A 14,599-nucleotide genomic window follows, 5' to 3' on the forward strand; every position below is an offset into this window, starting at 1 on the left:
TGGATTTGTTCTGTAAAATTTGGATTCAGTCAAAAGGCCACTCTTGGGGATCTGGAGGGCCACATGTGGCCCCAAAGCCGCAAGCTCCCCACCCCTGGTAGGTGTGTGCATGTGTGTACCTGTGTGCACACACTTGTGGAAGCTGGTTCATTCTAGTATTTTCAGCTACTATTCTTATTTTCTTTATGAAATTTTGAGTTAAGCTTACAGTGGTTCTCAACTAGAAGTATCCTTCACTAGAAGATATTAAGAAATGTATGAGGGCAGTTTATTATCCTCATGACTAGAGGATGCTATTGGCATTTAGTGGGCATGGATGGGGTAGGGATGCTAGATGCCCTGCAGTGTTGTGTCTGCACAACAAAGCACTATCCCACCAAAAATGCCAGTACTGCTACTCCAATATTAGGAGACACTTAAAGGAAACCTATTAAGCAGTGTTAAAAAATAAAATACACCATCCCAGTGAACTCAATCAACATTTGTTATCAAGATCATGGTGCCCCAAGTGGGCAGAGGACCACTGTGGACAGGTTCTTGACCAAAGTGCATTCCTGTTTTAGATGCTACTGCATCTTATATATACATAGATATAAAGTCTTGTTAATAATATTAAGAAAAAAATATGTGAGACTCAAATTTTGAATGAAAACTAATTTGAAAACTAGTACTGTAATGAGGCACACAAAAGGATACACAACACTACCTTTGTTAAATTGCCTGATTAGTGTGGATGCCACTTAGGAAAATTTAACCAGTTTTAGTTAAGAGTACTGGGGCCAAAAACATGCCTGCACAAACTTCTGCCACTCTTTTTCAGATGGGCCAAGTCATTAATTGATCTCTTGATAAAATAATTTAAAGAAAAAACATTTTCCATCTACAGCCTCTCTAAACTTAAAACTAAACCACCATCTTTAACAGTAACATACCTAGAAACAAGTCTGTAATAGCACTGATTTTAGCTAACTGAAATAAGCATATAGGAAAAAACAAAGTACCAGAAATGTTCATCCTAGAATACAAGAAAATATTTTGGAAGGCATAAAAAACAGCTCCTATTCCAAATATAATTGATTAGAAAGGTACAAAACTAAAAGTAGCTCAAAACAAATGAGGCAATTAGCCAAAACTTGTTAATCAAGTCTACAAAGCAATGCTGACATTATTGTGCAATTATCCTCGGATTTCCAATTTGCCAGTCACCTTGGTTTAGTTTATTTGGCACCTCTTGACTCTAATAAACTCTTATTAGCACATTTACATAATCAAATTATTATTATTATTATTATTAGCCGGCGTTACTGAGCACCTGCGGGGTGTGTGTGAGGAGCCAGGAATATCAATCTTTGCTATCAGTCTACAGAGACTAGAGATGTGTAAGAAAAATAATAATCAACAATACAAGAATACATGCTAACTATGGACATTGAACTCAATGCCCTGTGGTATCTGACAGACTGAACCAGAGGGACTTTCAGACAGGGTAGGTGACTCTACCCCTAACCTTCATCAACAATTTATAAAGTGAGGGTACCAAATAAATTACAAAGTCACTAAATACGAGAGTTCGGAAGACTAGATGTCTAAGAAAAGTTAGTAAGGATTTCAATTATTAGACTTCAAGAAAGCCCTTTAGAAAAGGTTGGCTTACATATGCAAACAATTATTGTTTTATGGTTTAAAAGTAATAGTTTTACATAGTTTAATATTTGGGAACATTTTGGGGGGCTCTCACAAAAACAAGACTGGGAAGGAATCACCTAAGTGCACTGCTAAAAAACTCAGAACTCTAGAACTGGAATCATACATAAGAGATCTTTTTCAGCAAGGCTTAAACCATTTTTCTTAAACTTTGATTTGCACTACCGATGGTTTTTAACATTTTCCAAAACGCCTTATTAAACGTGCTTTATCCCCCTCTGGTTAAAAAAATTAACAAATGTCATAAGGCATATTTGGAAGATGGTGACAGGGATTTCCCAGCTTAGGAAATGTTGGAAGCCGCTGATTTAAAAGCATCCACAACAGATGGCTCCACTCGGGTCCTCTATCCCCGCTGTTATGTCTTCATTTCAAGCGAAAAAAAAGACATAATTACTTGTACGTCTTGAAACCCTAGTCAGGGTAGAAAACACTGGCTGTCATGTCTTTATCTTATTTTTAAGTGACTTTTATACAAATGCACTAACCCATTCACTTAACAGTCAAACACTGGGCCGTGTGAGAAAGCCCCGCGACTCCGCTCCTCTTCCTCTCAGCTCCAGCGCGCCCGCCACTCCCTCAGCAGTCCGGGGGCGGGAGGCCTCGCCGGTGCATCCTGGGAGTCGCCGGCGGCGAGCATTGTGGGAAATGTAGTTTGGCGGTCCCGCCCTCCTCGCCATTCCTGTCATGGCTGCTCCCTGGAAGGTAACGTACGAACTCGTCTCCAAAGGATACTTAGCCCCAGTATATTTGTAAAACAAGGGCAAATTTGTACCTTGCCGGACCAAAGTAGGGATTCGTTTTTAAATATTAATGTCAAGGACTGGAATGAACTTGTCTCTCAGTTCGGTTTATTTTTGGCTTTTCTTGTGTGGGGGAACTGACCAACTTTAAGTCTAGCTCCCCCTTGGACAAACTGTTTTCTGTACTCATGACCTATTCCTCTCCCTTCCGTACAGCCTCTTCGCTCTCTACTGACTCAAGCTACCTCTTTAAAATAATGATAATAATAATAGTAATAGTTAATTTTTAAGTATTTCTCTCTCTCCTCTAATAATAGGCTGTGTCACGTGGAACCTCTTAACCTAATATCCGGAGCTCCAGGAAGGGAAAAATTTCAATTCAGATAGAATCACATATACATCATTTTTTTTTGGTAAGTCTTCTTAATTCTCCACAACTTCACAGAGTTAAATGTTATGTGACTTTTGCCAGATTTATCTACATTTCCTGAATGGGAGAAACCCTAAGAAGATGTAATTTTTACTAGCTAGGATATTTTAAGTTGACAATCGAGTGTCTTGTGTGTTTTTTTTTTTTTCTGTGTGTTCTTCATTATGTATTTCTGTCAAATTTCAGTTTGGTTGATGCACATGGTGTTGGCATTACTGTGAAAAAATTGCTGGGGTTAAGGTATTATCATGAAATGATGAGCCTCAAATGACTGTCTTTAAGTACTTTTTACTTCCCTCGGTTTTTTCCTCTGTAAAATGAGGAGATGGATCTGAAATGGTTCATAAAGTCTCTAAAAGATTGAGTGAATTGTTATTGATCTTGTATTTATATTGCCATTTGAAAATGTAGAAATTTTTAATCGTTCCTTTTTGTTTCCATGTTTGCTTTCTAGGAGCCTTCAGCCCTCCAGATCCCAACATCATGACTTCAGTTTCAACACAGTTGCTGTTAGTCCTCATTTCACTGCTTTTGGTGCTGCCTGTTGTTGAAGCAGTGGAAGCTGGAGACGCAATTGCTCTCTTGTTAGGTGTGGTTCTCAGCATTACAGGCATTTGTGCTTGCTTGGGGGTATATGCACGGAAGAGAAATGGACAGGTGTGACTTTGAAGGACATCCTGAATCAAACCTTGCCCTAGAAACCTTTGTGCTGTTGAGGCTAAACCTGAGCTTTGATGTCTGAAAGTTTCCAAGAAACAGTAAATAGGGGAGTTTCATATTCTTTGTTGTTTCCCTTAAAATGGGAACAAATTGATATATAAATGAGAAAATGTGTTTTCTTTACAAGTAATGCACTAAAAAATGCAGCCAGTGATTTGTATTTGCTGGTTAGAAAAGGGTCAAAGAAGTAAGATGGCTGAAATTTACATAAGTGCTATTTCAAAATTTTAGAATTTTTAAAGCACGTGAAATAGGAAGAAGGAAACTTTTACCCAGAATCCTAGGAAATCACCACTGTTAAGTTATAATCACCACCTTCTGAATTGTTGAGGAGTCTTTTCTCCATATTTTGATTAGATTTTTGTTTTATCTCCCAAGTTAATATTGTATTTAGATATCACATAGCCAAAAATTGAAACATTTATCTCTGGGTAAAAAACATTTAGAAAAATGTATTCCATATATCTAAGATTGAAATGGAAAAAAAAGATTTAATGTAAAGAAAAAAACCTTTATATGAACACTGAAGTAGAAATCTAATGTAAAAAAAAATTTTATATTAACTAACATCCTCATTGTGAGAAGTACTGTATTAAATATAAACCCACTATGTTGTAAGTTAACGTGTGGTGTTCATTTCTGCGTATTTGGGATTATTTTTATGTGTAGACTTTTATGTAAGCAAAGTAGAGGTGTCTTACCTTAACTGATCATACTAGCTTGAAGAGACACAATCAGTGAAAAATGAGAACTGGGCAGTTTTGAGATAACCCTTGGTAGAAAATCTGTAGATACTGAAGAAAAATGTAATACTGCTTTGCACAACACAGCCAAATAAGACACACCCTTTCCAAACGAGCTACCTAAAGTGTCCTCTAGCTAGCAACATCACCTGAGGACTTATTAGATATGCAGGATCTCAGGCCTCACCCAAACCATTTGGATCAGAATCTGCATTTCTTTTCAAAGCCTAAGATGATTTGTGTGCACTTTATAAATTTAAAAGGACTACTCTAACTTGCCTGAGCCTAAGAATCATTTCAGGCACTTGATAAAATTTAAATTCCCAAGTCCCTCTCCTGGTTGTGTAGTTGTGGGTTGGAGCCTGAAACTCTGGGTTTAACAAGGGTCCTCCATGATTCATTTGATTCTGAAATTTCAGACACCATAAAGTAATCTGAGTAAATCAAACTACTTAAGGGTTTCACTGGAAGTAGGCAGTCAAATTTTTCCTAAAATTCATTTTCTAATCTTTATCTCTTGACATGACATGGAGAGCCTCAATTTCATCAGAAGACAGGCAGCAACAATCTAAAATCCTGATTACAGTGTATTTCTCCAAGTGTGAGCTGACCTGGCTTCCATGAAAGATCTGGTAAAAAGTATAAGGAGTGAGGAAGGGGCATATGATAAAGACATGAAAACCGAATGGACTTGTTTTTGTCATGGCTGTTTGTTTTTTTCGCTAGAGAAAGCACTAACATTCTTTATTCAAATAAATTGGCAGTTGCACATTATGTAATTAATAGAGCTCGATTGTGCTCTATTTTTTTTTAAAAGGAAAAAGGAATGATACAGATTGTAGGACAGTTGTCATCTCTTATAAACCAGCCCAATGATGCTAATGTAGAGAGACTGCTATTTCTTCTTCGCTAGGCTGAACTTTTCCATTAGAATGGGAGAAATCAACCTAAAGTACATTTTAAAATCACAGTGCAGTAGTCATTTAGTCAGCTCCAGGTACTATTTTTAAAATATTCAAAATAAGACTACAGGAAAACATTCTTTAGAGAACAAGTATTCTAGAAGTGCCTAGGAGGAATTAGAAAACTACTATTTTCCTATTTTCTCCTTAAAAGCAGAGAATTCTCCCAAGGTGGCATGCAGGAATTTTGATAGATATAATGGGGAATACCTCCTCTAAAAATAGTCTCATTTCTTATCTATCTAGGTTGGATTATATGGTTTTGCCTGAAAAGAATAGAAACCTTCATAGTGGCTCTTAAGCCACAGGTTCCTTTGAGAATCTGATGAAAGCTATTGTCCTTCTCCCTACCAAAATGCTCGTGCATGCTGGCATTTTTAGATTAATTTCGGGGAGTTTTCAGAGCCAAAGCCCATCCAGGATCCTTCCAATTATAGAATTCCTCAATTTGCTGTGAGGGATAACACTTGCTGTGCAACAGTTAGAGCAAGAATGAGATTGACAGATGTCCCCCAAGTGCCCAGTATAATTTGTAAGTGCCTAGTAAATGCTCTTTGTATGTTAGCTCAGTTGAGTTCAGTTAAAAAGATGGAAGACTAATAGTTGAAATCAACAAGTGAAGAATTTAAGGTCTTTGCCAACACTTATGTTTCTATTTTCTATAATTTTATGGTTGCCAGCCTGTTCCCCTAAGGCTAAAAAATCAGTACCTTTCCTGCATTATTTCTCTCTGACTGCTTTCATGACTTTTCTTTGTTTTTAGTTTTCAGAAGTTTGTGATGTATCTTGACATGGATATCTTCCAGTTTATCCTGCTTGGGTTTCACTCAGTGTCTTGAATTTGCAGGTTTATGTCTTTTCTCAAATTTAGGAAATGTTCAGCCATTGTTACTTGAAAATTTTTTTCAGCCCCATCCACCTCTTTTCTTCTAGGACTTCAGTCACCCAGTGTTAGAACTTTTCTTCTAGTATCTTCTGCTTCTTTGCTGAGACTTTCTATTTTTTCATTTGTTTGAAGCATGTTTGTGATTGTTCATTGAAACAACTTTCTGATGGCTACTTCAACATCCTTGTCAGTTAATTCTGTGTAATTTTAGTGTTAAGTGTATGTTGATTGTCTCTTCTCATTCAAATTGAGATCTTCCTGGTTCTTGTTATGAAGAGTGATTTTCAATTGACATCTGCACATTTGGGGTATTATATTAATAAGGCTGTGGATCTTATTTAAATCTTGTGTTTTAGCAGGCCTCCTCTGACACCATTCCCTCAGGGGAAGAGAGGATGCCTCCTCACTGCCAGATTGACGTAGAAGTCTAGGGGGGCATTTCATTACTTTTCCCCATGTGTCCTCCACTGACACTAGGGGATGGGGTATCTTGTTACCCTGGGTGGGAGTGGAAGTTCAGCTATCCAACCTGGTCTCCACTGGCACCAGGTTGGGGAGGGGACTTCTGACTACCAGCTGGTGAGTATGAAAGTGCCAGCTCCCCACCTGGCCATCTTTAACACCACCCCAGTGGGGAGCTTGGGACATCTCTTACAGTCTGGTGAAAGTGGAGGTCTTAATGCTCCATTCAGCCTTTGCTGATGGTGGGGGTGGGACCTAATTCTTTCTGTGGTGTTTGTTTGAAGTAGAGCAGTTATTGTCTGAAAGTTTTTGTTTTGCTAAGCTCCTTTTCTGGTCCTTCAACTAGAGAGAATAGTCTTTTCTTGGTGTGTTTTATTGTTGTTCTTATCTAAGCCCAATGGTGTTTCTGGGCTACCAGCTTCTCTACTACATAGGAGGAAAAAGAAATCCAGCAAATTCAGCACATGGTGTTCCTTTGAGGTACCTAGCTGGTGTGCCTTCTTTCCACCTTTCAGAATCATATATTTGTTTTATACATAATACAGGGTTTTTAGCTGTATTTAGTGGAAGGAAGAGGAAAATGGATGTTTACTCCATCTTCCTGGAAGCATAAAGAGTGAATTTTCTTAAGTACTCCTGGATAGTAAAAAAAATAGGGAAATGATCAAGGTACTTCGCTCACAGACTTCTGTTTTGTGATCTCCTACACCTACCCTCCCCTCTTAACCCATCCAACATCTTGTTTATTCCTATCTTTACCCAATAAGCTCAACTAGGGGCCGGGCACGGTGGCTCACGCCTGTAATCCTAGCATTCTCGGAGGCCGAGGCGGGTGGATCATTTGAGCTCAGGAGTTCGAGACCAGCCTGAGCAAGAACGAGATCCTGTCTCTACTAAAAAGAGAAAGAAATTATATGGACAGGTAAAAATATATACAGAAAAATTAGCCGGGCATGGTGGCGCATGCCTGTAGTCCCAGCTATTCGGGAGGCTGAGGCAAGAGGATCACTTGAGCCCAGGAGTTTGAGGTTGCTGCGAACTAGGCTGATGCCACGGCACTGTAGCCCGGGCAAAAGAGTGAGACTCTGTCTCAAAAAAAAAAAAAAGCTCAACTAGGGAGTATGACTTAATAATGAAGAATGCAGGGGTATAGAGGAAGTTCAAGAAAATGGGTTATCTCCATGTTGTGTCTCAGCATTGAGAGTACAGGTGGCAGCTTCTTGAAAAATTGATGTGATATCAAATGTACCAGCTAGCCAGGCCCAGGAAATCTCTGAAGCTACACATCACATGCACCATCATCCTGTTGGGCTTTCTAGGCTCTGTAGAAACTTATCAAAAACCTTACCAACCTTGAATATAGGAAAGGTGGTGTAGCTATATAGCTTGCAGCACATAATGAAGGGAAGAGAATTCTCTGCATATGACCCATTTCCAAACCAGAGGTTCACATATCAGTCTCTTTGGTGTTACTGTAATAGGGGTTAAGTGCCCAGGCTCAGGAATCCAACACGCCTCCGACACTTAAAACGTGATCTTGCCCTATCACTTAATTTCCTTTGCATTTCTGTCTCCCTGTCTGTTAAGTGGGGATAATAATAGTATCTACCTCATAGGTAAATGAGGAATATATGAGGTAATGTATGTGAAGGGGTTGGCATGGTGGATGTTATTATTAGTGGTATTTGGAGATATTTTCCAGATTGGGGAGGAGGGGACTTTACTAGCATCAATTTGGGCACCGTTAGAAAAGTCCTATACCAAAGTGTTCTTTATATTTTAACTTTGGCTTTTCCAAAGTTCTAAGAGACCCTCAAAGGCAATACTCAGTCTTTGCTTTCCTTATTATAGTCCCCCCCCACAGAATTATAGTTTAGAAATTGATGAAACTCACAGACATGTGAAGAACAGAAAATTTAACTACCCTAAAATTTTCCCAAGTTATCTTGTTTGTACCTCATGCTCTAAGGAAATAAGGAAAGAAAATAATTGTTTCTCTTTCAATAATTCTTGATGTATTCAATCATAGGTCTTTCCTATGTAGCATAACAAAAGCTTAGCAGCAACTACTCAGATCATTTAAGGAGATGCAAGAAATTTGGTTTTGCCTATTCAGGAAAATAGCAGATCTGGTCCATATTCTAGCAAGAAAAACACTCTGCCACATTTGATCTTAGCCAAAAGGCAGAGAAGTGATTAAAAAGAAAAAGAAAAACTACTCTGACAAATCTCATCTCATTAGAAGTCACAAAAATATAAACAACATAAAACTTGTTTAATGTTTGTTTGCTATGGTGGAGAGTACAGAGGAAGCCCCTATCTTCACATGATTTTCACTCTAATGTGAAAATAGGGCCAAACAATAAATGTTTGCACAATAGCATACTTAAATTTTTTTCTAATTTTTAGTAGCTTCATTTTTCTAAATCTTTTCTGTGACTGAATAATACATATCTAACATCTAAATGCAAAAGTCAGAAGACTAGAAAAATATGTGATTGCTGCAAAAAAAGAAAATGTGGTTTAATTTCTCATTGATTTATAGTATCAGAGCTACAATACTCTTCTCACACATTTTCACTGAATCCATTTTATATGGATGATTAAAATTTTGAAAATACTAGTTGGCACTTCATAATATGAAATGAAATTATTTGAAATTTTATGTACAAGAAGGTTAATTATTTTTAAAGGACTAATCATGTAGCATTTTGTTAAACATAGGAATTATAAATACCAGATTTCTCAATATTAATCAAGATAATTATGCTCTGGGTAAACGTGCATAAATCACTTAACAAAGAATTTAGAAGCAGGCATGATCACCAAGAGCAGAAACTATACCGTTTTCTATTTCAGATGATTTATCACCACAATCCTTTCATTTTGCCACAAAAATTACCAGGGCATTTTGATACCAACATTTGTCCTGTGATGACATGTGCTAACTTTCACTTTTTTAATCAACAGTTTTCAAGACATTACTAGTACTCTTTAGAAAGAAAAAAAAGTACCAACTATCAGGCACATGACCTTGAGCCTATAACTTAACCTCCACAATTTTTTCATCTGTAAAATGTACTGTCAGTAATCTTTAGGAGGTTTCCCAGTGATAGAATTTTGTGGCTTCATAAGAAGAGTTTTCTAATTTCAAAAATAATAAGGTCTAATGTGTTAAAAATATTGTAATTATTCATTTTCAGTTGGCAGCAATGAGGAGCTGATTTCCTCTTCGAACTCCTCAGTGAAAACTGTAGTCTAGTCATTTGGTACATTTTTGTATTTCAAATCAGTGAAGCGGGGGCAGCTCATTTTCTGTACTGAACAAGTATGATTAGGGATTGTCTCAAGAAGGAAGAATAAAAACAAACCGTAGCCCTGCCACTCCCACTCACAGCAAACAGCCCACACACTAATTGATGTTGCCCTGGCAGTATTTAGGAATAAGCAACCTTGCAGTATTACAGGCTCAGTCTTTTCTGGCACTGCCAGTGAGACTCAACTCATAGACACTATGTTCCAGTGACCAAGAGAGACACTTGAGAAGATGTGTGGCACCCTTCTCACTCCACCTCCAATTCACCTCCATGTGCTATGGAATCCACCTCCAAATTATCCCTAGGATCTACCCGCTTCTCTCCATCCCCACGACTCCTACCCAAGAAGACGTCCTGAGGACGTGGAGGACATCCATAGCAGCTCCCAGCTGGTCTCCTGACCTCCCATTTTACCCTCTGCAGTCTTTTCTAAACACAACCACCACGGTGAACTTCCTAAAACATAAATCTGATCCTGTTGCATCCCAGCTCAAAACCCTTTACAGGATTTCCTGTTTTTATGAATTCTTTAACAAACCGTAAGAAGAAAGCACTATTTGATCCGCCCTTACTTCCTTCCCTTATTTTTTCAGTCTCGCTATGTCCTTGCATTAAACTTTAAAACTTTTTTAACTTCCTAGAGAGTATCATGTGCCTTCTTTATTTCTCTTTCCCTCACTCCTACCTTTCTTCAAGCTCCTTCCTTTTCCCTTCCTCTCCTTCTTCCTCCCTCTCTCTCTCTCTGTTATTCTTCCCACTTCCCCCCTCCCTGGGTCTGCCTCGTTCTTCCTCTACCTGCACTAGTTTTCTATAACAAAATGACCCATACCTTACCTGCCCTCAGGAAAACTATTTTCACTATTGCATGCCACCTTCCACAGGCATAAATTTAATGAAACTGCATGAGAACATATATACCATTTTGTCTTCCAGTTTTATTTATTTATAAGTGTTTCATGGATATTTTAACAACCAAATAGTATTCCATCCCATGCATTTACTATCACTTATTTAAAAACCATTCCTTTAATAATGCTGGATATGTTGTGGTTTCTAACATCTTGCATTACTGAAAACACTATCCTATATTAAGCAAAATAGGTAATTTTTACCAAGTTTCAAAAAGATATTCATATTCTTTGAATCTGTGAGACCAGCCTAGAAATTGGCTTTTAGATATTAATTTTTAGATTACAATTCAGCAGATGCAAATATGTACATAAATATATTTCTAAAGTGTCTATTGTCCCAATTGTCTAAAGAAACATTTTCTAAAATAGAGGATAATTGTGTCTTGAGCCTGTAGTCCCAGCTACTTGAGAGGCTGAGGCAGGAGGATCGTTTGAGTCCAGGAGGCTGAGGTTGAGGTGAGCTTTGATGATGCCACTGCACTCTAGCATGAGCAACAGAGAAATCCTGTCTCAAAATCAAAACAAAACAAAATAAAACCAAATGGAGGATAGTTGAGGTGACTATATAGTACTGTATCAGAAATGCTAGAGGTCAGGATTTATAAGAGACAGTCTGAATTCTAGGTGTGGAAAGAAAGGTTTTCATCTAGGGAGAGAAGATAACAAATCTCTTATTAGAGAAAAGACCTGGACTCACTGTGCACTTTTATAATAGGCAGTTTCTAAGAGGAGCCAAAAAAAGACTCAGCACATTAAGTGAAAGAAGTATGATCATGTGTCCTTGAATATTCATTTTCAAGATTGTTAATGGTTTTCATAATTGAAATTCAGCATTATTTGTCCAGTGATTCCTATATTTTTTGTTAGTGGTCAGTAGTAATGATAGCTATCAAGAAATATCATTAATCTGATCGTTATTACAATAATAAGCAGCAAACCACATAAAGAAGTGTTTCTTTCTTCAGTGGTGTTGCTAAGTGACAGAAGTTTATGGCTAAGAAACGCTGAGTGATATAATGAAAAGAGCCTAAACAAGGACTCAAGGAGATAAGGATCCTAGCACTGGCTACACAGCAAATGGGCTCTAGGGCACTGGGCAAATCACTTACAAGTTATCGCTGGCCTTATTTTCTTACAAAAAAATATAAATGAGTAGAATTTGTCTACCCAAAACACTTATTCACAGCTGGGCACTTAAAACAAGAATTCCTCTTTGAAGGAGGATGTGCAGGGTGAAGGAAGGCTTTGGCAAATAGATTGCCCAGAAGTGAGGCCAGCCTTGAAAAACTGCAGAAACGGTTATTTGATAGATGACATGATTTAAAGAAAGCTGACGGAAACACTCCAAACCCAAATGCCTATATTCTATACACTCTTCAGTACCTTTGTGACACCAGCAATTCCATCATTAATGGCGCCTCTTCTGGGCCTTGCAGGACTACAAGTCTTGTGGCTCCCACTATCAAATGCTAATATGACTTTGAGGTCTACACCTTAAATTAAAAAGAAAAACCTCCAAACAGAGCTCCTAATTGGGATCACACTCCTGAGACTGGGGCCAGGGAGGAGCATGAAGGATAAGATCACCAGAAGTCGGGAGATAGGAACCTGGACATCAATTAATGCACTGAAAATACACAGACAGTTATATCATGTGACTGAAGGTTGGCCCTGTTTAAAGAAGTTTTGCTTCTATAAAGTTTTGCTTTATAGACCATTAAATTAATAGTGTTGGCCAATATCAATAGTCTTAAAAACAGGAAACTTTTCTTTTTTGTTTTGCATTGTTCCTGAACATCCAAGATAAAGCATTTAATACACGGGCATTCAATAAACATTTGTAGTCTGACTCGGTCCACAGAAAAGCCCAAGTGGTTTAGATGACAAAACAAAGAATTTCACAGGGAAAAATACAATCTACTTTGGCAGTCTGACAAAAACCAAGTAGAATCAAAATAAAGTTCAGCTTAGTAGCATTACCATAAAAATATAAAATGAGAGCAAGGAAAGAGCACTCAACTAAGATGGCTGTCTCTGATTTGTTTATATATTTTATTTTTCTATATAATGCTGGCATAGAATGGTTTCTATAGGGTTTTTTTGTTTGTTTTTTAAGCAAATGATAGCACTCCTACTCCAAAGAAGAGAGCCCTCTCCTTCTTTGGACCTCAGTGTACTCAAGTGACATGACTGAAAAATAAAGGAAGGAAGAAAGGAAGATCTTTTACTGTTAATACAACAAAGAATTATATAGATAAAATTATTTTCACTTATGTTCTTCTTTGTGGTTAAAGCAAGAAAAAAAATATATACTTTGTCCAGTTTAAATTCATTCTATGTTTAATTGAAGATTTTCAGCTGTTATGTAATCCCTTTTTATTTATCTGGCACATCCTCTCTGAGATTAAAACTTTTCCCTCTCTCTTCAATGTCTGTATTTGTTGAGCAAGATATGGCTTTCCCAAAATTAACTTACCAACGAAGGGGCTCTTGGGAAGAGAGGTAGAGGGTCAAAATGGGAAGAAAAAATGCATGGGTAAAGATGATCTCATACCCCTATCTGCCCAAAAAGGCAGAGGTGCTGCCTGACTTTGGTGCTGTCCCCCTCTGCCCTTGTGCCCACCGCTCCTGTTGTTCTCTCCTCCCCAGCAGTCTATTCTCTCCCCTATCTTTGACCCGGCTGTGGACTGAATGTTTGTGTTCCCCCAAAGTTCATATGTTGAGATCCTAATCCCCAATGAGATGGTATTAGAAGGTGGGGCCCTTGTGAGGTGTTTAGGGAGAGCTTCACCCTCCCACCATTGTGAATGGGATTAGTGCCCTTATAGAAAGAGGAGAGAAAGGGATTTCTCTCTTTTCCCCTCTCTCTCTCCCTCACTCCTCTGGGATCTGCTGGCACCTTGATCTCGGACCTCCCAGGCTGCACTTCTGTGAGAAATGAAATTCTGTTGTTTAAGCCACCCAGGCTATGGTATCCTGTTATAGCAGCCCCAACCAATTAAGACAGCTTAATCTGTTAGATATCATTTAGGACTCGTCCCATACAGCCCCCCCTGAATTCACCACCCCAACATACACACACACACACACACACACACACACACACTCACACACTTTTTCCTGGTTTTGTAACAATAATAATGGTACCTAAAATTTATTGACCATTTATGTGTGCTGGATATTTTACATAATTGCCTCCTTCAATCCTTATGATAAACGCATGAGTTAGATACTACTTTATCATGAGGTAGATACTACTTTATCTCCATATTACCCATGGAAAACCCAGGCACAGAAAGGATGTAATTTCCCCCAACTTCACACCTAGTATGTGGTGGAGATAAAATTTTAAAGGAGCTGTCTCCAGAGCTTGTGGCTCTTTCTGTTTCCCATATGCACAAGCTTGAGCAAGGGAAGGAAATCTTGCCCTAATCCCACCATCCAGTTAAGACATTTTCCAATTTTCTTTCTTTTAACTCGTCTAGACTCACTATTTATACATTTACTATTTGTCTCTCTCCCTCTTTTTAATTCATTCATCTTGTTATTCATTCATTAATCTGTGTTAATGTACCAGATGCTGGGCAGACAAAGACAGAAAAGCTACAATATAGGTTTTCAAGTTACTTACCACACAGAAGAATTTACTCATATTACCAAAGCATGTTACATCACATGCCATAAAAGAGGTATGTAAACACGCTTGTGGAAAGACTGAGAA

The 14,599-nt window shown here is 38.1% G+C and overlaps 1 protein-coding gene across 1 annotated transcript; it reads left to right on the top strand.

Annotated features, from left to right (window-relative positions):
- Positions 1-2,365: 2,365 nt before the first annotated feature.
- On the top strand, positions 2,366-4,220 carry SMIM30 (small integral membrane protein 30). Its single transcript, XM_045564377.1, has 3 exons — positions 2,366-2,409; positions 2,765-2,860; positions 3,332-4,220. The coding sequence occupies exon 3, from the start codon at positions 3,361-3,363 to the stop codon at positions 3,538-3,540; it is 180 nt and encodes a 59-aa protein (XP_045420333.1). The 5' UTR covers positions 2,366-2,409; positions 2,765-2,860; positions 3,332-3,360; the 3' UTR covers positions 3,541-4,220.
- The last annotated feature ends 10,379 nt before the right edge of the window (positions 4,221-14,599 follow it).

The sequence above is a fragment of the Lemur catta genome, chromosome 11 (assembly GCF_020740605.2).
Source record: "Lemur catta isolate mLemCat1 chromosome 11, mLemCat1.pri, whole genome shotgun sequence".
NCBI classification, from domain to species: Eukaryota; Metazoa; Chordata; class Mammalia; order Primates; family Lemuridae; genus Lemur; species Lemur catta.

Bases quoted from the DNA above. Each gene is read 5' to 3' on its own strand.
- SMIM30 (XM_045564377.1), top strand. From the start codon at position 3,361: ATGACTTCAGTTTCAACACAGTTGCTGTTAGTCCTCATTTCACTGCTT.